Source organism: Tetrao urogallus, assembly GCF_951394365.1.
Source record: "Tetrao urogallus genome assembly, chromosome: 1".
In the NCBI taxonomy this organism is placed as follows: Eukaryota; Metazoa; Chordata; class Aves; order Galliformes; family Phasianidae; genus Tetrao; species Tetrao urogallus.
Genome location: NC_136813.1, coordinates 1,850,331 through 1,875,336, shown reverse-complemented (window position 1 = coordinate 1,875,336; position 25,006 = coordinate 1,850,331). Strand labels below are relative to the sequence as shown.

The 25,006-nt window shown below is 48.6% G+C and overlaps 1 protein-coding gene across 1 annotated transcript in view; it reads left to right on the top strand.

The window, feature by feature from the left end:
* Window positions 1-3,187: 3,187 nt before the first annotated feature.
* The window catches only part of POLD3 (DNA polymerase delta 3, accessory subunit), a gene marked incomplete at both ends in the record, with an annotated part of 29,704 nt that continues 7,885 nt past the window's right edge, over window positions 3,188-25,006 (top strand). Inside the window, 9 exons of the mRNA XM_079546096.1 lie at window positions 3,188-3,247; window positions 5,725-5,780; window positions 7,601-7,703; window positions 9,838-9,877; window positions 11,568-11,700; window positions 15,031-15,289; window positions 17,170-17,242; window positions 20,370-20,532; window positions 21,844-21,956. Of these exons, the coding sequence (XP_079402222.1) occupies window positions 3,188-3,247; window positions 5,725-5,780; window positions 7,601-7,703; window positions 9,838-9,877; window positions 11,568-11,700; window positions 15,031-15,289; window positions 17,170-17,242; window positions 20,370-20,532; window positions 21,844-21,956 (1,000 nt within the window). The remainder of the gene's footprint in view (window positions 3,248-5,724; window positions 5,781-7,600; window positions 7,704-9,837; window positions 9,878-11,567; window positions 11,701-15,030; window positions 15,290-17,169; window positions 17,243-20,369; window positions 20,533-21,843; window positions 21,957-25,006) is intronic.

Below are 25,006 nucleotides of genomic sequence, written 5' to 3'. Positions count from 1 at the left end.
AGAGCTCTGTTTGTGTGAGTGGTACAACATCTCTCTCCAGGAAGACATCATACCATGATGCACCATCAAACATGTGAGTGGGAACCAGCACCTTTAATGTAGGTGTCCCACAAACGCTGGGTGTCTACGGCTTGGTCTCTGGTGGAGATAACAGCTATCTGACTGACAAAGATAGCAGTCACGCTACGCTGATTGTCAGAGGGGAGATATGTTCCTGTTCCTTTGTTTTTCATCCACCCAAAACTTATTTGAGTAATTTCTTAGATCCCTATCCCCTGTTGGTATTGCTGCCTCGCTTTTTGGAGCGCGTCAAGATTTTTTTAGCTATGCTTCTGTATTTTGTACGGTGAAGAAGGAGGCTGAAGGTCTGACTCATCCATTGCACAGGATTCCTAGCAACGAGGCCCTTTTAATTCTACCTTGTTATTTTTAATTCATCTCGGGGTAAGAAAAGAGGAACGTCGTACTTTATATCTCCTTATGTGTCTGTCTGACAAGTGTTCATAGGATCATAGAACAGCTTGGGTTGGAAGGTCGCCCAAAAATCCTCCAGTTCCAACCCCCTGCTGTGGGCTGGGATGCCAACCACTAAACCAGGCACCAGATCAGGTTGTCCAGGGCCCCATCCAACCTGGCTTTGAGCACCGCCAGGGATGGAACACCCACACCTCTCTGGGCACCCTGTGCCAGCACTTCACCACTCTCTCAATGAGAATTTCCCCCTGACATCCAAATCTCCCATCTTTTATTTTGGAACTGCTCTCCTTTGCCCTGTTACTATCTGCTCATGAAAAAGAAATTGATTTCCCCCCTTTCCACATCTTTATCTCTAAATTGGTGAGATATGTGTTCAAGGGCTGGAGAATTCAGTGGATAAGGAGTTGGTTGGATGGCCGCAACCAGAGGTTTGTGGTCACTGGCTCTATGTCCAGGTGGAAGTCACTGATGAATGCTGTCCCCCAGGGGTCCATCTTGAGACCAATGTCCTTCAGCATCTTTATCAATGACATAGATGATGGAAATTTGCTGATGACGCCAAGCTGAGTGGTGCAGTTGACAGAAGAGAAGGATAGGGTGACATCTAGAGGACCTGGACACACTCAAAAAATGGGCACACAAGCATCTAATGAGGTTCAACAAGGCCAAGTGCAAGGCGTTGGGTCAGGACAATCCCAGATATGTGTACAGACCAGGAGAAGGACTTGGGGAATCTGGTTGATGAAAAACTTATTTTGTAACTAAAAGCCTGTACTTATCTTTAGATGGGATGCTCCTCCTGAGCAGACTGCCTCTGATCAGACTGCCTTGATAAGCTCCAAAAGGAAAAGGATGCCTGCACCTGGGTGAGTTTTGGACAGATTCACTTACCAGTGCTTTGACACTCAGATCTGGAGACACCCAAGGCTGGACGGGCTCTGAGCACTGATGGAGCTGTGGGTGTCCCTGTTCATTGAGAATGGAATGGCTTTTAGAGGTCCCTCCCAACTCAACCCATTCTGTGGTCCTATGATTCAATCTCTGTGTCTTTGCTCACCATTCAGCATTGCTGTTCACTCCAGTTCCCCCTCATATGATGTTAATTAGAACACCAACAGAACTCCTTTCACTCAAACTCCTCATTCAGGTGCTTGCCAGCCACTATATTCAATAAATTTCCAGAGACTCTGCCCATTCTTTGTCATTTTTTTGGAAAGCTTTTGCAAACCAACCATTATGACGAGTCCTTGGGCTGGGTTCCTGCTGGTGCTGGAGGTTTTGGCTGTGGGCAGCTGTAAGTACGAGACATTTTGTTATGAACAAGCAGTGTCTGAAAGAATCTTTTATGGTGCTTTGAGGGAAAAAAAAAAGAACTCTGACAGTCAGGATACTTGGGCTTTGCACCTGGGAGCACTGAAAGATTCTTGGACAAAACACATAACCTCTCTGTGGCTCATCATCATTTTGAAATGGGGCTCAAACACATCGACTTCTTGGAAGAGGAACTTGGGTTTAACTTACATTTGTCAGAGGGCACTGCGAATCCAGTGCGAAAGAGCATGATCAGATCTTCTAATGGAATACTCCCAAAGTATGTTCAGATCCAATTAGCATCGATACGCCCTGCCTTAAGCAAGTGCAAATGGAGATGTCTGAAATCCGAGACAGTTGCGCTTGATTCATTATCTGAGCACTGAAGAGAAGCAGACCCCATGGGCGAATACGAAAGGAGGTGACCTGGAAAGGGTCACAGAAGTGCCCCTGGAAACACTTCAAAAATCTCCAGTTAGGCAAGAGGAATCCCAGAGATCTTCAACATCTGTCAGTTTGCTGCATTACGGTCAGAATGTTTGTCCCGTTTGTTTTTCTTTCATATTAATTTTGTGTGCTTCACCTGTGAACGATCATTACCATCGGGGCAAGGAGATGAGGTATGTCGTAGTCTTTAGCCCCTTGTTCAAGTCTGTGGGCCGTCCTGTAGTGACTGCTGCTCCAGGAGGGCACCCAGCTCTGCTTCAGTGAGTGAGGAGATGCGGGAAGGATCCCTCAGCTCCTATGCCAGCCAGTCCTTCTTGCTCTTCCCCAGACCAGTGTAGCATTCAGTGGGTTAATGATGCCTCTTCCAAGTGTTCCTAGCCTGCCTTTTTTATTAAAAACTAAAAAGAGCGAGAAAGAAAGACAGAGAGGATAAATGCATTCTCCCAGAACACCAGGACCTTGGGCACCCGAAGGGCGATCACTCCTCAGCACTACAGCAAGTGTTGTCATCTCTGCTTTCAAGCCCTCTGAGACAACCTCCCTCCTCCTCCCTTTCAGCTCTGGGTACCAATAAACGAACACGTTGAAGTTACGGCTCGCTTGTAACCGAATCTCATCGCACCGTCCCTGCTTACAGAGCTGGGCTGATATCACCCTGCTAGGACCTGAGGGAGGGGCGGGGCCAGCAGACCGGAAGGCGGGGTCCACAAATCGGAAGGCGGGGCCATCAGAGAGGAGGGGCGGGGCCAGCAGACCGGAAGACGGAGTCCACAGACCGGAAGGCGGGGCAAGCTCAGTTTCCGTGAAGTGCCGCCGCCATCTTTTTGTCCCCGCGCGGCTCCCGTCGCGCCCCGTTCGTTGCTATGGCGGCGGCGCGGTGGCCTTGGCACTGAGGTGCGCGGGAACTCTGTGGGGCCCTTCCCGCCCCCTGGCCCGCCCCATTCCGGCCGCCATGGAGGACGAGCTGTACCTCGAAAACATCGATGAGTTCGTCACCGATCAGAACCGCATTGTGAGTGCCGGCGGAGCGGGGAGACCGAACCGGGGTTGTCGAGGAGGAGAAAGCCACAGCGGGGCTTCCCCGCCCTTCCTTTCCTCCCTTCAGCAGCACTGCACGAGGGAGCGGTGTCTGTGTGTCCCTCAGGGGGTGGGTTTGGGCCCCAAACCCCGCGGGCTGTGGGGGCTGCAGGGCCAGGCCTGGGCTGGCAGCCTCTGAAGGCCCCCCCTCTTTTATCGCTACGAGCAGCTCCAACCCAGCTCGTTTCAGAAAGCACCAACCCTGCGAGCAGCTGCGTCCCGTTGGCGGTTGGGAGGTGAGGCGGGGGTTCTGTGCTCACCTGCACTCCTGGACACGCATGGGCGGCCTTTGGGCAGCGACAGGAACTGTGAGGGCCTCCCCTTCCCCCCCTGTCCTGATGCTGCTGAATCAGAGCTGCTCACCCACAGACTGAACGTTGCCTCTTCGTGTGGCTGTGGGGTGTGAGGGTGGAGCTGATGGCTGATCCTATCTTTCCCAGCGCGGAGTTGATGAGGGCTTATCACTCAAACTGGACCAAAAATGCCTTTTTTTCTGGGGGGGAGGGGGTCAGGATTTTCCTCCATTGTGTTCTGTGTTTGATTTAGTGCCTCTAAAGAGGATGGATGTTGGTGTTGTTTATACTACAGAACGGTTTGGGTTGGAAGGGACCTTAAAGCCTCTCACAGCCCCACCCCACTCCATGGGCAGTGACACCTCCCACAGCCCAGGTACCCACAGCCCCATCATGGCCTTGGGCACTGCCAGGAATGGCCACCCCAGTCCTTTGGGCAGCAGTGCCAGAGCCTCAGCACTCCCTTGGGGAAAAATTCTTCTTGACATCTAATTTAAAACCATCCCTCTTTGTCCTATCGCTGTCAGCCCATGCCAGAATTCAGTCCCCCTTGTGCTTATAAGCTCCTCTCAAATACCAGAAGGTTGTAATGAGGTCTTCCCTCAGTCTTCTCTGGGCTGAACATCCCCATCTCCCTCAGCCTGTCTTCATAGGACAGGTACTGTATCCTCACGGCCCTCATCTGCACCCACTCCAAAAGCTCCATGTCTTTCCTGAGGTGGGGGCAAAGCGTCTCTTCCTGAATTCCTTTTGCCCACAGTGTAGGGACAGCAGTATTTTATTTTACCCAAGGCATAAAATTCAGATGTGAATGAAGCAGTGTTTTTTCCTTGAAATATTGAGGCAATCACAGAACGGTTTGAATTGGAAAGGACCATTAAAAACCATCCAGTCCCACTGCCTGGTGTGGGGACACCCACGGTTCCATCAGGTGCTCAGAGCCCTGTCCAGCCTGACCTCGAATGGGGCATCCCCACCTCTCTGTGCAACCCATGCCAGTGCTTCACCACCCTTATTGTAAAAAAACATTCAGCTTGCATCCACTTTCTCTTCTTTTAGTTTGAAACCGTTTCCCCTTGTCCTATCACACCAGATCCTGCTAATGAGTCTGTCCCCTTCTTTCTTACAGCCCCTTTAGACATTGGAAGGCTGCTCTCAGCTCTCTCCAGAGCCTTCTCTTCTCCAGGCTGTGCCGTCCCAGCCCTCTCAGCCTGTACTCCTGACCACTATTTGGGCTACTGCTTGATCAGAGAAAAGTGAAATTACTATCAGTAGCATCTTGAAGCCCTCTTACTTTTGTGAAGATTGGGATGCACAGTAACCATGTGCCTGTTTTTTCCTTCTGTGCAAAATCTTTGTTTTGAAACTGAACCGGTGAAATCATTGCAGCTCTTGGGCCACGAGAGGAGTCGTATTAACATGAACTGCCTGTGTCATTATCATTTATTTCCATAAGCTGCTAGATTAATGACAATTTAATTGTGTTTGAGGCAGGAGAGAGACCTTAGCCTGAGGTGTTAAAAAAGGCAGAGTGGGAGGGGAAGCAGGTTTGGGGATGTGGCTCATCTTAATGGTTATGTGCCTGTCATCTCCTGAGATCTGGCACACAGTGCTGTCAGGCTGCAGATGCAGCCAGGGATCCACCTGTTCCTTCTGACAGCATCATCTGATCAGTCCTCAGTCAATGGGAGGGCAATGGCTGCTTCTCACAGCCAGGGATTGTGCTGTTCCTGATGTGAAGTTGAGCTGTTCCTGATGTGAAGTTGAGCGCTGTGGGCATTATAGAATCGCTCAGGTTGGAAATGACTTCTCAGATCCTCGAGCCCAGTTGAAGGGGTTTAGAATGGCTTCAGTTATGTAGTAGCATTTCCAAAAGGCATTCATGCAAACGCACTTTTTGGGGTCAGAAGTTTGTCCATATCTTGGGAATTGAATCCCTTCAGTGTGGCACGGTGTCGAAGGTGTGGGGGTGACAATGCACTCTTACTTCTGCCAGGTTTTCCTGTGTTGTTTCTTTCTGGAGGAAGGGGGCCATAAAGTGTTTGACTTCCCCACGAGAGAATGTGTGGTTTAACAGCCTGAGGTTTTCTTAAACTTCCTGATTTTTAATCTTTTGCAGGTGACATACAAATGGCTGAGCTATACTTTAGGAGTCCACGTCAACCAGGCTAAACAGTGAGTATCAACACAGCCTGCACGCCTCTGCTTTTGTGGCAGAGGATTGTTAATTGCTGTTTTCAGGTTGTGGTTAACATACTAAAATGCTCCCTCTGGGCACATGTGAAAATTCAGCATGCTGTCTCAGGTGCAGTTGGTTATGGTATTGAACACACCTTCACCCAGAGGGTGGTGAGGCAGTGGCACAGGTTGCCCAAGGAGGCTGTGGATGCCCCATCCCTGCAGGCATTCAAGGCCAGGCTGGATGTGGCTCTGGGCAGCCTGGGCTGCTGCTTGGCGACCTGCACACAGCAGGGCTTGGAGCTGGATGAGCGCTGTGCTCCTTTGCAATCCAGGCCATGCTATGGTTCACTGCTCCTCCCTTAGGCAAGTCTTGCCTTGACTTGGATGGGAGTCATGCTTTCAGCTAAGCAGTGCTTAGTGCTCTGTTATGAACCTGAATACTTGGGCCAGGACAGATGTTTTAACACTGTTATTACTCCAGGAATGTATGTAGCTCCTTTCATCCTGAAGCACAAAACTGAGTGTTGTCTGCATTTGCTGCCAGCCCCAACAACAGAGCTGTGCCTCTGTGGGCCTGCATTGCACATCCCAGGTCAGGATACATCCGTGGGTATTGCTGGGAGCAGAGTCAGGAGAAAGGAAAAAAGCTCTGATGGTAACTGCAGCTCACATGTGCACCTAATGCTCATCCACTCTGTTTGCCCTGCAGCACAGTGCATGCATTGCATTGAATACCTGCTTATCTGGCTCCTTGGGATGATGATTATGAGTATCCTCTCAAGGATTCTGAGGTTGTTTATACACAGCAAGGTCAAGTTAAGCATAAGATTATGTAAGCATGTCTAGTCCCATATTGTAAATACTTTCTGTCCTTGTTCCCAGCTGTCGTTGGGACCTGAAGACACGTTTGCTGTGTACTGAGCCCATCTTCACCTGTCCTGTCCAAAGTACTCGAATAGCAGCGTGGGCATCTAATGTGCTGAAAAGCTTGATCTCTTTGCTCTGTGAACATTTGAGCAATTAAATGATGAAAAGTGTTTCAGTGATGGTGTAGACCTGACTGGAGAGCTTTGCTGGGAGCACTTCTGGTCGTGCAGTAAACTAGAAAGAGCCAGAGAACTTACTGCTGTGGAGGAGGTGGCCTAAGTGCTGTGGAAACACCTTCTCCTTCCTTTGAGAGCAATGCGGAGGTGGAGAACTCCTGACAACTTTGTGCTTAAAGCTCTCCAAGGAACTTGAAAAGCACCTGATAGCAACAGTGAATTATTTGAGTGAGTTTTGCCAGTGTGGTCATTGCCATCTTCAAGTATCTCTGTCATGGGATGCTCACCATGAATCACTGGGATGCTCACTATGATGGCATGGGCAGAAGCTGCAAACTCAGTTCCTTTCTGTAGTCACAGTTTCCTCATGTTTCTGATCACAGTGTCAGTGGTTGTAGCTGGGGACTGTACATATGCACCTGGCAATGTCCTTGTGTGCAAAACCCCCAGTTCTTTGGTCAGGAGTTTCATCACTCTGGGGTTGTAACAGCATTTCTCAAGGGGAAAACTTCACAACAAAGCAGCCCAAGGATCTGAAAACAATCTGCAGCCAGCCATTCAAGCACTGAGAGCTTGAGTTGGTTTCTCCTTTGGTGAATGTTGGGCTGTGAGATCTTTGGAGGCAGAGGAGGAAGGCAGATCAACAGGGTTAAATTAATCCCAGTGTTGATGTAAAAGCGTTTTCACATCAGGCAGGCTTTGCTCTTTTGATGGAAGCTGCACTGTGTGCTCTTTGCTTTCGGGGTGATTGACACTGGTTTCTTGGTGCAGGATGCTGTATGATTATGTGGAGAGGAAACGAAAGGAGAACTCAGGAGCTCAGCTTCACGTCACCTACCTGGTAGCAGGAAACCTCATCCAGAATGGACATACAGTGAGTTTTCTTTCTCCAGGGTTTCTATAAACTATTTGTTCTCATCTTCTCCCTTGTTTTGTAACCTTTGGATCAGAAGCTCAACTTGTTCTGTTTGTTCCAGCACCAAGCACAAGATGCTGGCTCTTCTGTACCTGTACAGTTATTCAGGGTTAGGGTTATTTCTCAATCTTATCATTACTTTTGGACAGCAAATTTTATTTATAAAAAAAAAAATAGCCTGGAGGGGCCCTTGTGAGAGCAGTTAATGTGTTCACCAGGATCTGCTGTGGAGTAGAAGTGTGTCAAATAGCACTGGAGAGAGCTTGGAATTCACTTGTAGTTAATGTATGAAGTGTATTAACTTCTGCATGCATGCATAACTGTGTGTTTCTCTTTACTGCTTGTCAGGGTTTTCAAAAATGCCATCTGAAAGTTCAGGCAGGCACCTCAGGGCTTGTTGAAAGAAAAGAAGCAAATTGGTCACCTGCTCCCCTTTGCTCCCAGAAGAGTTGAATGGGCCAAGCACTGAAGGCCTTTGATACACCACTGTCTGTCTGTATCTTCTGAATACTCAAATATTTTCTGAACCACAAACCCTGGTCTTCGTTTAGAGGCTTTGTCATCCCTATAGCCTGAGTTTAATGGGCTTTCATGGAATCATGGAATGGTTTGGGTTGGAAAGAGCCTCTAAGATCACCTGTTTCCAACCCCCTGCTGCAGGCAGGGATGCCTCCCTCTCAACCAGGTTGCTCACAGTCCCATCCATTTCTCTGGTTTCTTTTGGAAATAATAAGGCAGCAGTTCTTGGCTCCCTGGAATCAGCAAGAATTTTATCCACACATGATTTTTAATACATCAGGGCAAATTTAAAGGTCATGCAAGTAAGTGAATTCTGGCATAGGGTAATGTAGGATATAGGGAGATGTGTGTTTAACTCAGTAGTATCTTTAAAACAAGAAAGATCTGCAAAGGGCAGTGCAGAAAGATCACTTATTTTCCCCTTCCCTATTTTTTTTTAAATTATCTTGGTTTTGAGCACTGCCATCCCAGTGGCTGCTGAGAGATGACCTGCAGCCACAGTGGGTCATTGGGACAGAAGTGAATGGCGCACAGGAGGTGCTGGGTGCTCCCCAGCCTGAATGCTTAAGGACTGGCCAGAGAAGGCAGGACAGGAGCTCACACCTGGAGAAGCCTTCCACAAGATGTGCAGGCATCAGAGCTGCTTGTGGCCAGGATCTGGCACAGCTACTGGGAGGAAATGGATGAGTGCTTCAGGTCCTGTCCCTGCTGGTGAGCCTGCACTCCTGCCTGCTGTCAGTAGGTGTAGCCACAAGGCTGTGGATCCAGTTGCAGGGCTACAGCCACAGATCTGTCACAGATAGTTCTCGCTTTCAGCGCTGCACGCTGTTTGCTTCCAGCCCCAGTGTGGCACGGAGACTCTCAATCTTTCTTTACCTTTTCAGGTTAGTTACGCTTTCTTGCCTCTTGTTCATTTTCTGGATGGTGTGTTGGTATGTGCCAGACACAAAAGTAATGGATGGATTTTGTCCAGCCTGTCTGTTTGGATACTGCCTGTACTAACTGCAGCCTGTTGAATGTCACAGAGCAGGTGTGATACTTGAAGCCTGGAAAGAATACATGCTGTAGGAGTGCATTTCTGGAAGCACTCATTTCTGGCTGTTTAATTAATGCTGAGTTTCTCATTGTGGCTTGCTTCTCTGGTGCCACATCTTTGCTAAATATTGCAACTTTGAGTTTGCAGGCAATGTAGAGATGCATGGGCCAGTGCATCAGCTTTGGAGCAGTTGGTCAACAGTTGCATCTCTTTGCTTTTCTCAGCTGTGCTGCATTGTTTTGTTCTCATTTTCTTCTGCATCTCATCTCCTGATGTCAGGAATGGAGGACTGAGCATTTCTTCTGAGCTCTGAAATAGTGTATGAGAAAAATGGGAAGCTGTGGCTTTAGAAATCAGTGGCTGATGACCGTTTAAAGGTAGTGGCAGAGTCCTGGGCAGCTGTAAAGCTGCACCTCTAACCTGCAGGCTTTCTCATTCAGCAGAGAAACGAAGATATTGATCTTACATAAAACAAATATTACGAATATTTTCAAATCTTAAGATTGCAATTTGTTTTTGTTGTTTTTTTTTTTACAGTGCCACAAGGTTGCAGTAGTGAGAGAGGATAAGCTGGAAGGTAAGCAGATTGTAAGGTGATGAATCATGGAATCATAGAAAGGCCTGGGTTGCAAAGAAGCTCAATGCTCATCCAGCTCCAAGCCCTGCTGTGTGCAGGTCACCAACCAACAGCCCAGGCTGCCCAGAGCCACATCCAGCCTGGCCTTGAATGCCTGCAGGGATGGGGCATCCACAGCCTCCTTGGGCAACCTGTTCCAAAATGCTTTTCTGCTTTGAAAGAACAACAAAGTGAGCAGAGCTCAGCACTTGGCATCTGTGCATGAAGTCCTGGTCAGGCTGTGTGCAGTTCAGGTGTGTACTTCTTGTACCAGTTTGTTTCTCAGAATTTTGACCATCTGAGCCAACAGCTTGGTAACTTTGCAGCCTTGGGACTGAGGTCTGCTGCACATTTTAGTCAACAGGGATTCTGTTCTGTCTTTTTGCACGTCTGATCCTGCTAATGAGCTCTGATGACAACAGAAACACAGCTGCAAAGTGACACTGTCACTTTCAAGTAACGTCTTTGGTGTTTGAGAACAAGCTGTGGTGTTTGTGACCTTTACCATCAGTATGAATGGCCTGAGTTGTGTTATTTTTCTTTGAAATGTGAGGTAGATTTCTAGTGAAGTTATCTTCATCAGGGTATTGTCAAGCAGTGCAGCTACTATCCGTCAGGTCTGCTGAATTATGTGTGCTGTGTACTGGTGGGAAGAGCAGAGTTGTTCATGTTTTTTGTATTCAAAGCCAGCCAAAGGTCTGACTTACATTTGGAAGAGGCTGAGCTTTGCGATGGGAACAGGGCTGTTCAGACTAGGACTGGCCCCAAGAAATGATTACTGAGTGTATTTTTGCAGTGCCTCGAAGCTCCGTCTCAAACCAGGGCGGCGTGGAAAGAGCGATAGAAGCAGAGAACAAAGAATTGCTTAAAATAAAAAAGAAAGCAGCTCTGGTCTCAAGGCTGCGGTCTAAATAGAGCCAAAGAGACAAAACATTGATTTCAGTGGATTAATGGAGGAAACCCTGCAGTGTTAGTTGGTATCTTTAATGGCAGGGAGCAGCTGCAGCAGCATAAGGGTATCACCATCCTTTTCTTGCTGAATTTTAGGTGGGCATGTAGATATTCTGGATCCCAGATGCTGGGTTTTCTGAAGGCAAATGCTGAGATCTGTATGAAGATGTGGAGCTCTTGGAGCGGGCCCAGAGGAGGGCACTGAGATGAGCAGAGGGCTGGAGCAGCTCTCCTATGAGGAAAGGTTGAGGGAACTGGGCTTGTTGAGCTTGGAGAAGAGAAGGCTGCAGGGAGACCTCATGGTGGCCTTCAGTGCTTGAAGGGAGCGGATAAACAGGAGGGGGAACGGCTGTGTGTGAGGGTGGGTGGTGGCAGGACAAGGGGAATGGCTTGAAAGTGAGCCAGGGGAGGTTTGGGTTGGATGTGAGGAGGAAGTTTTGGAGGCAGAGGGTGGTGAGGCACAGGCACAGGTTGCCCAAGGAGGCTGTGGATGCCCCATCCCTGCAGGCAATCAAGGCCAGGCTGGATGTGGCTCTGGGCAGCCTGGGCTGCTGGTTGGCGACCTGCACACAGCAGGGCTTGGAGCTGGATGAGCGCTGTGCTCCTTTGCAACCCAGGCCATTCTATGAATTCAGGTAGAGCTGTCCCCTGGTTCTTTAATAGCTGTGCTAACAGAGGTCTCTTCTTTCTCCCCACCCAGCAATAAAGTCCAAACTGACCACGGTTACCAGCATCCATGTGTACAGCATTCAGAAAGCCCTGCTCAAAGACAGTGGGCCGCTCTACAACACAGACTACGATATCATCAAAACCAACCTGCACAACTGCAGCAAGTGAGTTGCTCCTTGGTTTTCCTTCTTATGCTGCGTGAGTGGAGACTGATGAGACGTTGTTACCCAGTGCACTTCAGCAGAAGGCAGTGGTTACCAAATATGCCTGGATTTTTAGAAAGCTAGAGAAGAGCCATGCCAAACCAGTCCCCAGACAGCACGTTGATGATTGCTTTATAAACGGAGCTATTTCCAGCTTACAGTTGCTTCACTTACTCTGTTATTCCAACAGAGTTCCAGTACCTTTCTTGTCAGATGGCTAGAAACATTTTTCTCATTTCCTGGCCACACTTAATCATCCCCGATTTTATCCAGTTCTCTGTCACACAGGAAGGGTAAATTGAAACAGCACAAAAGCATGAGTGATGTGTTCAGCAAAGCAGTAACCTGAGCTTGCCTTCTGTTTTGTGGGACTGTGCCTTTGCTCTTTGGTCTCTTCCACCTCTCTGGAGAGGGCCCAGAGGAGGGCCACTAAGGTGGTCAGAGGGCTGGAGCACCTCTCCTATGAGAAAAGGTTGAGGGAATTGGACTTGTTGAGCTTGGAGAAGAGAAGGCTGCAGGGAGACCTTGTGGCCTTTCACTACACGTGAACAGGAGGGGGAACAGCTGTTTACGAGAGTGGATGGTGATAGGACAAGAGGGAATGGCTTGAAAGTGAGCCAGGGGAGGTTTGGGTTGGATGTGAGGAGGAAGTTTTGGAGGCAGAGGGTGGTGAGGCACTGGCACAGGTTGCCCAAGGAGGCTGTGGATGCCCCATCCCTGCAGGCATTCAAGGCCAGGCTGGATGTGGCTCTGGGCAGCCTGGGCTGCTGGTTGGTGACCTGCACACAGCAGGGGGTTGGAGCTGGATGAGCACTGTGCTCCTTTGCAACCCAGGCCATGCTAGGATTCTAAGATGGTTTGCAGGAACTCATTCCCCGTATGGAAGTGTGAACAAGCGTTGTTTGTGGTTGGATTAGTACAAGGTTGCCTTAGAATTCAGAAGAACTTCAGCCTCCTTCTTTCCCTCTGTGTGGTGCCTGGCATCTCTGACCTTTCATTCAGATGCATTTCCACTCTGACAGCTGCTTCTTGCTGCAGTTGCTACGTGCAGCACCATGGGCACTGTGTGTTAGAAGGAGGGTGGATGCTCCTTCTAGCTTCTACAACACTAAGTTGTAGAAAGAGTATGGAATAGAAGAGTAGAAATGGAGCTGCCTTCAAAATGCTCACAACAGTGTGAGAAAATCATAGAATGACAGAATGGCCTGGGTTGCAAAGGAGCACAGTGCTCATCCAGCTCCAAGCCCTGCTGTGTGCAGGTCGCCAACCAGCAGCCCAGGCTGCCCATCCAGCCTGGCCTTGAATGCCTGCAGGGCTGGGGCATCCACAGCCTCCTTGGGCAACCTGTGCCAGTGCCTCACCACCCTCTGGGTGAAGAATAAGATCTTAGAAACTGCATTTGAGATGTGAATGTCAGTGCCATAGGAGGCAGTGGGAAGCCCAGCTTCAGGGGAGAGGTATGGCGTTCTTCTGGCTGCCTTCACCTTGTTCTGCTCTGTTTACAGTGGGCTAGCCCCACATGGGGGTGCCTATGTCTTAGAGATGCTTGCCTTTCAGATTTGTACACGCAGCAGATTTAGACAGTGCAGGTTCTGAAATCTGCTTTCTGCAGCCTAGGTTTAATTCTCCTCCTGGCTTTGGAGCAGAAATTCCCAAACAAACTGAGAAAAACGCAGCTTCTTCATCTGCGTGCTGGCTGAACGAAATTCAGACCAGCCCTGTTCCCTCTCCCTTGGACTTGTCCACTACATGAGCAGTCTGTTACAGCTGGGATGAGATCCCCACAGTCCCTGCGAGCACAGAGCTCTGACTATGTGCATGTTTATAGCAAACAGAACCCACTGGCTTCTTATTTCCTTCTCAGTCCATATATCTCATAAGCTCTGGGGCCAGGATCTATATATTCTCCTCTGTATTTGTATGGGACCTCTTATGCTGCGAAGGCAGTGGAGGTGACTTGGTGCCCTCATGTAAATAGCTGGATTTAATGTATGTTGCTAATGTCAGCTTTCCAAGCGGAAGCAGCTCCTTGCTTGCAGAGCACAGTCCAAACATTGCTTGTTTTTTCAGTGATTATTGAGTGAATTTTGGATGGAGCCCACGAGCTATAGTCACACAGCAGCATTAAGGCAAGGTAACTTCCCAGAGGTGCGTGAGGTTGAGATGTGCTTTGCTGCACACTCAATACAGCCATTGATGATCACGTGTCGTTTGTAATCTGGTGAGTTCTGGTGTTGCTCACGAGTGTTTATGGAGTAGCAGTGAGCTGAAAAGAGGCTGAAAGTAGAAAGGAAAGGGGGAATATTTTTCCCTCAATGTCGTCTTTCCTTCCTTTAAAGGTTTGGATGTCGAGAGATGGCTGCTGCAGCCTCCAAGTGCCATACAGATATTTGCTGATGCGTTTCAGTTTGTGATCGGAGTCGAAGTGGACTGCTAATGCTGAGGCAATTAATTGGCAGAGAACTGCTTGCTTTCTTATGCAAATAAAAACACGCTGTGTCATTCCATGGATGGGGAGGCGTGAGCCCGTGCTCTTTTGTGGCATTGCTGTAGGAAATCTGGAAAGCCTCGCCTGTGATTCGCACAGTGGGGAGCAGAACTGGGTTATTTTTGGGTACAGCTATTCCTGACTGTCAGTGACTTGTGTTGTAACTGTGAGCACGTCGTTCAATTCTTGTATCTCAGCCTCCCTCAGACAATCACGTTTCAGACTGCTGCAAGCTGAGATGCATCTCCGTCTGCAAGAGATTGCATGGAAATGCCTTTATATAGCGAAGTCCCTCGATGTCTTGGGAGCCACCTCAGCAGTTGGGTTGCAGTTGTGATCTCCTTACCTGCTTGCTGCAGCTGTAATGGACTCTTGTCAAAGCATCTGAAAGTTGTAAAGCTCATCAGATAGCAAAGCTATGTCTGCTGCTAAGCCTGAGGGAGTGCAACCAGTTTAGGAATAGAATGCAGTTGACTCCATCCCCACCCTGGGTGTGAAGATGGGCTCCCTCCTCCCCCATAAAATCTGAACTTGTTTTGCATCTGAATGCTCTGGCTCCTGCTGACAGGTCCAGCTGATCTTTTCAGTAGAGGTCTCCCTGGTTTTTTTTCTCAGTGCCAGCCCTGGCACAAATTAAATTGCTCTTCCCATAACAGGAGAACGCGGAACAGGAGGAGCAATGCGCTGCCTGGGAGGGAGCTGAGGTGGACACCCCAGAGGAGGTGGACACCCCAGAGGAGGTGGACACCCCAGAGGAGGTGGACACCCCAGAGGTTAACTCAGTTTCTCACTCCTTCACACAGGTTCAGTGCCATTCGCTGTGCTGATGCAGTCCCCAGGACTCCAGCTGAAGTTGCTCAAGCACGGACGTTGGCACGGGCTGCTTCCCAGACACTGAGTGACACAAGCACTGTCAGCACACCACCACTCAATGGCCACGGTCCTACAGCTGCTAAGCAGAGCTCGCAGCCCCCCAAGGGGATCATGGGGATGTTTGCAGCCAAAGCTGCTTCCAAAGCCCAGGATACAAATAAAGAACCCAAAGCTAAAGAGGCTCCAAGTGTAAGTGACGTCAGACCCTTTGGGTTAATGGCTTTAATGAACTGCTCTTCTAGCTTTGCTCTTCATGTTGGATGTTAAGAAAAGTTTCTTTGCTGAAGGAGTGGTAAGGTATTGGGATGGGCTGCCCGGGGAGGTGTGGAGTCACTGCCCTTGGAGGTGTTAGAGGGTAGATGTGGCACCTGGGGACGTTATCACATCATAGAATCGTATCACAGGATGCCCTGGATTGCAAAGGAGCACAGTGCTCATCCAGCTCCAAGCCCTGCTTGTGTGCAGGTCGCCAACCAGCAGCCCAGGCTGCCCAGAGCCACATCCAGCCTGGCCTTGAATGCTTGCAGGGCTGGGGCATCCACAGCCTCCTTGGGCAACCTGTGCCAGTGCCTCACCACCCTCTGGCTCAAAAACTTCCCCCTCATATCCAACCCAAACCTCCCCTGTCTCACTTTAAAGCCATTCCCCTTGTCCTATCACCATCCACCCTCATCAACAGCCATTTCCCCTCCTGTTTATCCGCTCCCTTCAAATATTGCAAGGCCACAGTGAGGAATGGGCACAGTGAGGATGGGTTGGGTTTGGTGATTTTAGAACTCTTTTCCAACCTTGATGATGCTATGAATTTAGCTAACCTTAACCAGCCACACTGCAGCCTCATCCTCTGCTTCCAGTGCTAAGCTTGCTGCCTGCTGGGCGGCTCAGGTGCTTCTGTAGGTGTTTAACTGTGTCACAGTCACAGAAGATGCCTTCTGTCATCAAGTCCCCTCTGAGGGAAGTATATGTGCCACACTCTTGACCTGCCCACTGAAGTGTATTTGCCATCACTTTGACACTTTGACGTTCCTCTTTGAGCCAGATCTTCAACTAGTGTAAACCAGCATAGCTGCATCATTGAGGCAATTGTTCCATTGTCTTCAGTTATGCCAATATATACACCAGTTGAGGATCTCGTGCTCTCTATTGTGCTTAAAAGGATTTGTTTTGAGCAATATGTGAAATGTGAGAAGCCCAGGTCTTAAAAGTATCAAGGTGTTTAAACTTGGTCTGCGAGGGAAGCTTCAGAGTCTGACCTGTGCAAGACTAGAATGTTTATCTTCCCAGCTGCTGCTTTTTTCCAGCACAGGATTATGTTTTAATTCTAATTAGCACAAGTCTTTTTAAAGCAGTGTGGCCTCCAAGTGGGTATTAAAATGGTAATGTTCTCTGTGCGTGGTTTGGCTTTTTTTTTTTATAACAATGGAGTACATTTTGGTTCATTTTTGTGATTTAGAACTGATGAAACGTGCTTGTCTGAATGTTTAGGAAAGTTTAGTGTCTGGTTGTTTTACGTGCAAATAAATGGGATTAGGAGACCAAGCTCTCCTAGGTGTGTGTGTTTGTGTGTGTGATTTTTCTTTTTGCTAGTGGCTATAGGAATGGAATGGAGCAATGATGGTTCTTTGCAGACTGCTCAGCAGTGCAGCATTTGTGCCAGAGGAGCTGGATAAAGTCTTCATGCTTTGGCCAATCTGTGTTCTTTCCTCTGACTGTTACCATGAATTGAGGCACTGATATTTTGCAAAAAAAAAAAAAAAAAAGAACAGTTCTTTACTGGGAACAGACCCAAATCCCAACCACTTCTTTCAGTAACACTGTGAGCCATCAGATGGAATGTGACCTAGGTTAGCTCTGAAGGCCCAGCCTCCAGAGTGCTGAGGGACTCTCAACCTTTTGATCCATTTATTATCTACTCTTCTCAAATTCTCCTACACAGGTGTTGAAATCTGAGATGCTGACCAGGCAGCAAGTTATACGTGTTAATTCTGTTTGTCCAGAAGCAGTGCTGTGCATTTTGAGGGCTGTGTTTCGTGAATAATTCCTGTGGTTACTCCTCTGTTTGCTTCCAGGTGTCTGCAGCGAGCAGTAAGCCATCAGCAAAGGCCAACATCATGAACAACTTCTTTGGAAAAGCTGCCATGAGTAAGTGCTCTATGCCAGGTGTCAGTTGTGGTTAGGTACCAACCCTCTGTAGTCAAAAAATATATAAATGAAAGTCCTGAGGGATATTGGAAATCAATTTATTTTATTTTTTTTTGCTAAGCATGTAATTAGAAGTAATTAGTGATGGCAGGTGCCTGGCTGTGCAGCTGTGTTGGGGAGGTATGAATAGTGAAAAAGGAGCAGAGCTGCTCACCCTCTGTTTGCCCCACCCTGGTGACATGAGGCTTGTTGGATGTCCTTGATATCCTTCATTTTTCTTCAGGTTCTCGCTTGGAGAAGAGAAGGCTGCAGGGAGACCTCACGGTGGCCTTGCAATATTTGAAGGGAGCAGATAAACAGGAGGGGGAACGGCTGTGTGTGAGGGTGGGTGGTGACAGGACAAGGGGAATGGTTTCAAAGTGAGACAGGGGAGGTTTGGGTTGGATGTGAGGAGGAAGTTTTGGAGGCAGAGGGTGGTGAGGCACTGGCACAGGTTGCCCAAGGAGGCTGTGGATGCCCCAGCCCTGCAGGCATTCAAGGCCAGGCTGGATGTGGCTCTGGGCAGCCTGGGCTGCTGGTTGGTGACCTGCACACAGCAGGGGGTTGGAGCTGGATGAGCATTGAGCTCCTTTGCAACCCAGGCCATTCTATCATTCTTCTGCTCTTTTGAACTCAGAGGGGTTAATTTTTTTGGCATGCAGCTCTTAAGGCAAAAATTAAAGTTGTAAGTGGAATGTTTCAGACAACAAGCTTGCTGGGTAGAGATCAATTAAGATGACGTATTTGTGCAGACTAACCCAGGAAGGATTTTTAGCTGATTTGAAGTGAGCACTGTTGGCTGAACGATCAGCTATTGGCAGAGTGTTTGCCAAAACCTGTTGCACTGAGCATGTTAATGATGCTCACTTTTCATCACAAATCGCTGAGGAGCCTCTAGTTAAGATTTAGGGTTAATTCCTATCCTGCAAACTGCAGAGCTGATAATCAGCATAGAAAAATGAGAGATGGTCTTTGCCTTTGAGCAGGGGGTTAGATGGCCTCTGGAGGCTCCTTCCAACTGAAGCTGCCCATGGCTGAAGAAAGCATGCCAAAGCTTTTGATTAGATGTTGGAAAAGCACTACAGGGCGTTCTTCAAAGATGCTCTTCCAATCAAAAATACCAGGGGGTTAGAAGAAGAGTTGCTGGGAAGGAGTAAATGGCAAAGGTTGCTGTCTAGCAAGCAGCTGTTAAAATCTGCAGGGTACAGTGGATGAGCACAGCGTGCAGTGCTGATGGACATCTTGGAGCTCCTGTTTTGGTGTAGCACATTGCACACAGTGCTTTCAGCCTGAGACTCACAAGTCCAAGGGCACTTACTGCAATTAACTTCATTATGTTCTTACGTCTTTGAAGGGCCCTGGACCAAAAGCTCACATTCTAAAAACTCAGGAAATTGAATTGCATAGTGAAGATAAGGCAGGATAAATTTGTGGATGTTATTTCAGTGACTTCCAGTGGGGGTAGGTCCTCTCCTGAGCCCCCAGCAAACTGGGCAGAACTGGAAATGATTAGGTGTATAGAAAAGATAGGGTGATTCCAGAGGTAAGACTTATTCCCCACGTGTCAGTGTGCCTTTTTTGGCTTCAGAGACTTCACCATTGCCAGAAAGCCCTGAGTTAGCAATAGTTGTGTCCTCCAGCCCTGTGCTATCAATGATAAAGAAGATAGCTGTCACTCAGGCTCCTCCTTTGGAGCTGTTTTCCCTCATTCAGTCAGGCAGCCAGCCCATCTTCTGAGCACTGTTAGAAAGATGTTGGCATTCTGAGCCCTCAGCAGCCTCTGCTCTTCTTGATCTCATTATTGGATGCTTTTCCCATCCATTTCCTTGGCACAGGTTGCCCAAGGAGGCTGTGGATGCCCCATCCCTGCAGGCATTCAAGGCCAGGCTGGATGTGGCTCTGGGCAGCCTGGGCTGCTGCTTGGCGACCTGCACACAGCAGGGGGTTGGTGCTGGATGAGCACTGTGCTCCTGTGCAACCCAGGCCATTCTATCATTCTGTGATCTCCTGCTAGGGATGATGCAGGCTTCTAAATGGCCTCTGCATGTGCCTACACTTATCTGACTAACCTGATAGGTAACGCTGATAGGGGAGTTGGAGTGGGGATGGAAAGGGGGGGCAGTGGGGGGGGGGGGGAGAGGGGTAGGAAGGTGAGAAGAGGGAGCTCTATGGGGATCCCCAGATGGAGGGGATGGGGGGGGGACAAAAGCGGGTGGGAGGGGATGGAGAGGATGGGGAGCAGAGGGGGGGACAGGATGGGACAAAAGGGGAGGGGATGGGACAAAAAGGGGCAGAGGGTTCAAGGATGGATGGGGTGAGATTGGGGAGAACAGGCAGGGAAAGGAGGGGACAATGGGATGAAAGGGACAGAATGGGACAGAGGGGACGGGGAGTAATGGATGTGGCAAAAGTCAGCCTGACTTTTTTACTTGCTATCCGTTCCCACCTTGCTGGTGCTAGGTTAAGCCTTTTGCAGTAGAATTGCCTGTGTTTGTGGTGCTGCATAGGCCAAAGAGACTGATTCTTGATGAGATTGGAGCTGAGAAAGAGACAAACTGCTACACTGGAGCCCACACTCCGTATTTTTAGTAATGTTACACAGGCTGGAGGCTGCACGCACTTCTCCTTGCTTTTCATCAATCCTGATTTCTCTTTTTCTGGGCTCTTGTTGCTCAATTAAAGCTCCAATTTAAAAGGAGTGAACTGACAGTAAAGATGGATGTGGTGTTTTGTCAGGGGGGACGTGTGGAAGAGGGATGGGCTCCCAATCCTTTGTGGTGTCTTATGGTCCTAATGACCATACCAGCTTCTGCCACTGCCTTCCAGCCTTCTTTGCAGAGTTTATGAACTGCTGCAGCACCTTTGGCTTGCGGTGTGTTTGTGCTGTGCCATCAGGAACAGTAGAAGCAAATCAGCTGCAGACCCAAGCATGTCCTTGTATTACTCAGCTTGGTCCATCCAGATCCCTTAAAGCTTTTATGCATCATCTGCAGTGCTGTCTGTATTGCTGGTGCACTGTTTTGCTTCACCCACTCCTTTATGAGTTGCCATACGTACATTCTTTACTTTTTTAATGCTTTATTCACAGGTAAACTCAAAGTCAACTCAGTGCCTGAGCAGCCAAAGGAGGAAAAAGAAGCTGTCAAGACTTCAGTTCCTGCAACAGAACCAGAGTCATCCCCTAACACCATGGTAGAGAAACCTGGGAGGAAAACAGAGCCTGCTAAAATTCAACAAAAGGACAAAAAGAGGTGGGCCACACTAGTCAGGGTCACTGTGATCTCTCAACCTGTTTGTTGATGGCCTTACCTTGAGCTGGCTGGATGTACAGCGTTGGCTTGCCTCCTCTTCCCAGCTACTAAACAGCATTAAACGTGTCTAAATTTCTCTCTCTTAGAATCCTTTCTTAATAGGTCTTTTCCATTTAGTGCTGTGGATGCCTCAGGGCCATCTGTGCCTTTGCAAATGGGAAGGGACACGGTCCAGGTACTGTCCAGTGGGAGGGGATGGCGTTCCATGAGACAGCCTCATGCTGTGAGCAGGCTGAGCACGGACCCCACAGGCAATCTGTGGGGGCTGGCAGGAGCACCTGTGTTGCAGGGAAGGCAGTATATTCCCAAGCTTATATGTACACAGCTCCCAGCACACAAAGTTCTGCTTGTTGATTCCCATAGCAAATGTACTGCTGCTTTCAATGCCGCTGGTTTACTTTGGGCTGAAGCTCCAAGTAAATTTTAAGTTCAACCCTTTGTGTTTAATCCAACCCAAACTGACAGAGACAAAAAATCATTACAGTCTGATGGCTCTCTGGTGGCCTATGAGTAATTAATTGGTGGTCTCAATCTGTTGCTAACTAAATAGGTGAGTGCACCACCCAGCCCACCATGGCAGTTGGTGCTAACTGGTCTTCTTATTGATAGTCCTATTCAGTCCAGGGGCCTGGAAACAGCGTGTTGGCAGCGTGGTGTTGGGAAGGCCACTTGGGCCATACCAGCTCCATGAGGATACGTGGGCCTTTAGCCTCCAGGCTTGTTAGTCTGACGTGTCTCGCCAACATTAAAAAGAAAGAAGCTATTTTATTTTTCCAGTAGTCTTTAAAAATGGCTCCAGGATTCTGAGACACTACCTCATAGTCAGTCAGTGGCGAGCAGTCTGTCAAAAGAGCTTCTGAGCGATGCTGTTGGGGACATGAGTGTTTGGGAGCCTGAGCTATAGAGACAAGATCAGAAATGCCTGCTTGCCAGCTTGCTGTGGCCAAGCTAGGTGAGGCACTGGGCAAAACACTGAGCTGCAGAGGGGCTGAAGAAGTCCTCCTTGTTTTAGAGAACGGAATATGGGTAAGGTTGAGAGGCTTAAAAATGCCCTTGCACCTCTGTCTGATGGTATGGGTGAGTATACTTCATCATGTGATGCTCACATGTTTTTAGGAGGTAGCAGAGGTATTTGATCTCCTTGCTGGCAGCTCTTCTATCAGCAACGTATGCAGTGCATGCAGCGTTCTCATGCGCACACACAAGGGATGGTGTGTTTTCATCCCTTACTTTAATTTTTCTTTGTGGCAGTAAAATGAAGAGGATGGACAAGTCTGACAACGAGGAGGAAAGAGAGCCCGAAAATCAAAAGAAGAAGAGGAAGAGAATCAAACAACTGGAATCTGACAGCAGTGATGAGGAAGGTAAGAGATGCAAAAACAAGCAGCCATGCGAGGCCAGGGGCCTGGCTCCAGCAGTGCTCCTGTCTAAGGCTGTTGGGTCAAAGATTGAGGGGTTGAGAGAGGACTGACAACCGTGCAAATGGCTGCAGTTGGAGCTTTCTGGTTTTCTAATGCTGTGAGCGTTTTGGCGTTCCGTTGGGGTGCCTCAGTTATTCAGTCTTTGTTTTAGCTTAGCTCAGATCTGGCTGTCTCATCACCAAGTGTGCTGCCTGTCATGCTGATGTGTGCAAGGGAGGTTCTGGGAAGATACTGTGCCTTCCAGAACTGCAGGACTGGTCATAACCAGTTTAGTTAGTAAGCAATTGCAAAGTGACCTTCCCTCTCCCGGGGTCATTTTTAGCATCTTTATTCTGTCTGTTTATAGAAATGGTTTGGAAGACAGCATTGAAAGCAAGATTTCCAAAAAACTAAATAAGAGAAGCTGGAGGCAAAACAGCTGAGCCATATCCGATGCGACTCTGCGTCTCCTCGGTGGCTGTTGGCTTTGGTAGGAGTTGGGTGCCCAGAACGTCACAAATTTTGGGCTTATAATGAGGAACAGCAGAGGCAGATTCCAAAGAATTTGGATAATTGAGGTGACAAATGCCGTTCAATATAGATAACTGGAAAATAAGTTGGGGACTGAGCTGGGGAATACGTGCTAAGTGGAACAGTCATCCAACAAACTGATCAGGAAAAGAATTCGGAGATCATTATGGGCAAATAATTGAAACCAACAGTGCAGTGTACAGCTCCAGTAAAAAAAAAAAAAGGTGAAACAGCTCATAGGTTGTGTTAGGAGAGAGCTGGGACTGCAGAACTGGAGCTGTTTGCTTATTTGCTATGGAGAAGCAACCATAAGATGAAGAGAATCTGTAACACAAGAATGAAGCTGGATATCTTAGAGGTCTCTGTGCTACCTTAGGCCTGTTTTCATCATTTCTCTTTTACCCAGCATAATTTCAAGTGATCTCTGTCATCAGGCATCCATTGCTTCCACTGAAACTATGCCACAGGATGATAAATCTCTCAGGAAGCCATTCTTCATGATCAGCCTTAATTTCATCACATTCCTGTGTGCAGCTCCTTGTTTAGCCCTAAAAAAAAAATATATGTATGCCCACACTCCATGGTATTTATTTCTTTAAGTGTTTGTAAGCTCTTATCTGGTCTTTCCATTTGCTCATCACACAGCTTACTGACAAGCTGTGTTGTTGTGCTCTGCAGAGGAAGATTGGAATTGCCACTTGATGTGCTGCTCCGTGCTGGGCTGGAATCTCTCAGCTCACCAATCGTCTGCTAGTGAGAGCAGGCAGAAAGGAATCCTCTGCTTCAGGGATGGATGGAAAGGTTGTTCTTAGGAGCATGGAAAGCTTGTTGTTTGGTCTGCTTTTTGCTGTTGTGAGTTAGGGAACCTTGCCTCACGTGTTCGTGATGGAGTTCTGACACAGCAAGTTTGGGAAGTGACCTCACAGTCTGTTTTCCAAATCTCCTTCTGTTACAACTCTTTAATATTGTGGGGCAGACCCTCATAAATGGAGGATTGCCTTCCCTAGGGCACTGTGAACTGCTTGCTGCATACCCACTGCTTTTCATAGAATCACAGAATGGCCGGGGTTGGAAGGGACATCAAAGATCATGAAGGTGCAACCCCCAAACTGCAGGCAGGGCCACCAACCTCCCCATTTCACAGCAGCCCAGGCTGCCCAGGGCCCCATCCAACCTGGCCTTGAACACCTCCAGGGATGGACGGGGCATCACAGCCTCTCTGGGCAGCTGTTCCAGCACCTCACCACTCTCTCTCTAAGGAACTTCCCCCTGACATCCAACCTCCAGCTGCCCTCCCTCAACTCCAAACCATTTCCCCTTGTCCTGCTGCCATCTCCCCTTTCACAGAGCTGACTCCCCACCTGTCTGCAGGCTCCCTTGAGGCACTGCAGGCTGCACTGAGGTCACCCCGCAGCTTCTCTTCTCCATGCTGAACAAGCCCAGCTCCCTCAGCCTGTCTTTGTAGGGAGGTGCTGCAGCCCTCTGCTCATCTCTGTGGCTCCTCTGGACCCTCTCCAACAGCTCCCTGTCTTTCTTGTGCTGGGGGCTCCAGCCCTGGATGCAGTGCTGCAGATGGGGCCTCACAAGAGCAGAGCAGAGAGGGACAATCACCTCCCTGTCCCTGCTGGCCACCCGTCTTCTGATGGAGCCCAGGATCCCATTTGCTTTCCCAGCTGCAGGAGCACTGCTGGCTCACGTTCAGTTTTTCATCCACCAGGACCCCCAGGTCCTTCTCTGCAGGGCTGCTCTCAAGCACCGCTCCTTCCAGTCTGTATGGATGCCTGGGATTCCTCTGGCCCAAATACCAAACCTGGCACTTTGCTGTGTTGAACCTCATTAGATTCTCCCAGGCCCACCTTTCGAGTCTGTAGAGTCATTTGAGTTGGAAGGGACCTCTAAAGGTCAAGTTGAGAACCCAGTTAACTTACTGACCTTGCTCTCTGTAGCTTTAGTCCTTAAAAGAAAGTTTACCTACCCACTACTGACTGGGGAGGATTGGTTTTTGTTTTCTCATATCTAACCTGCTGGAGATGGATGCAGGAAATTTGATTTTCTTGTCGCTGCTGATGCTTTTCCTGCATCATAGTCCTCTGTTCTTTCCATCATGTAGAGAAACAGATTTGCATTATGTGTTGTAAACTTCTGCAGATGACAGTTAGTGTGTACAAATCTGTATATTCTCCAGATCAGCTTTGTACTGTTCCCTTTTTCAAAAGGGAAAGATTGGAAATCAGAGAGTTCCTGTCTTCTCCCCTTTTTATAGAGTCATAAAATCGTTTGAGTTGGAAGGGAACCCCTAAAGGCCATCAGGTCCCACTCCCTGCAGTGCACAGGGACACCCACAGCTCCATCAGTGCTCGCAGCCCCATCCCCTGACCTTGGGCATCTGCACCTCTCTGGGCAACCTGTGCAGTGCCTCACTGCTCTTATTTTCCTCAAATCCAGTCTAAATCTCCCCTGTTTTTGTTTGAAAGCGTTTCTTT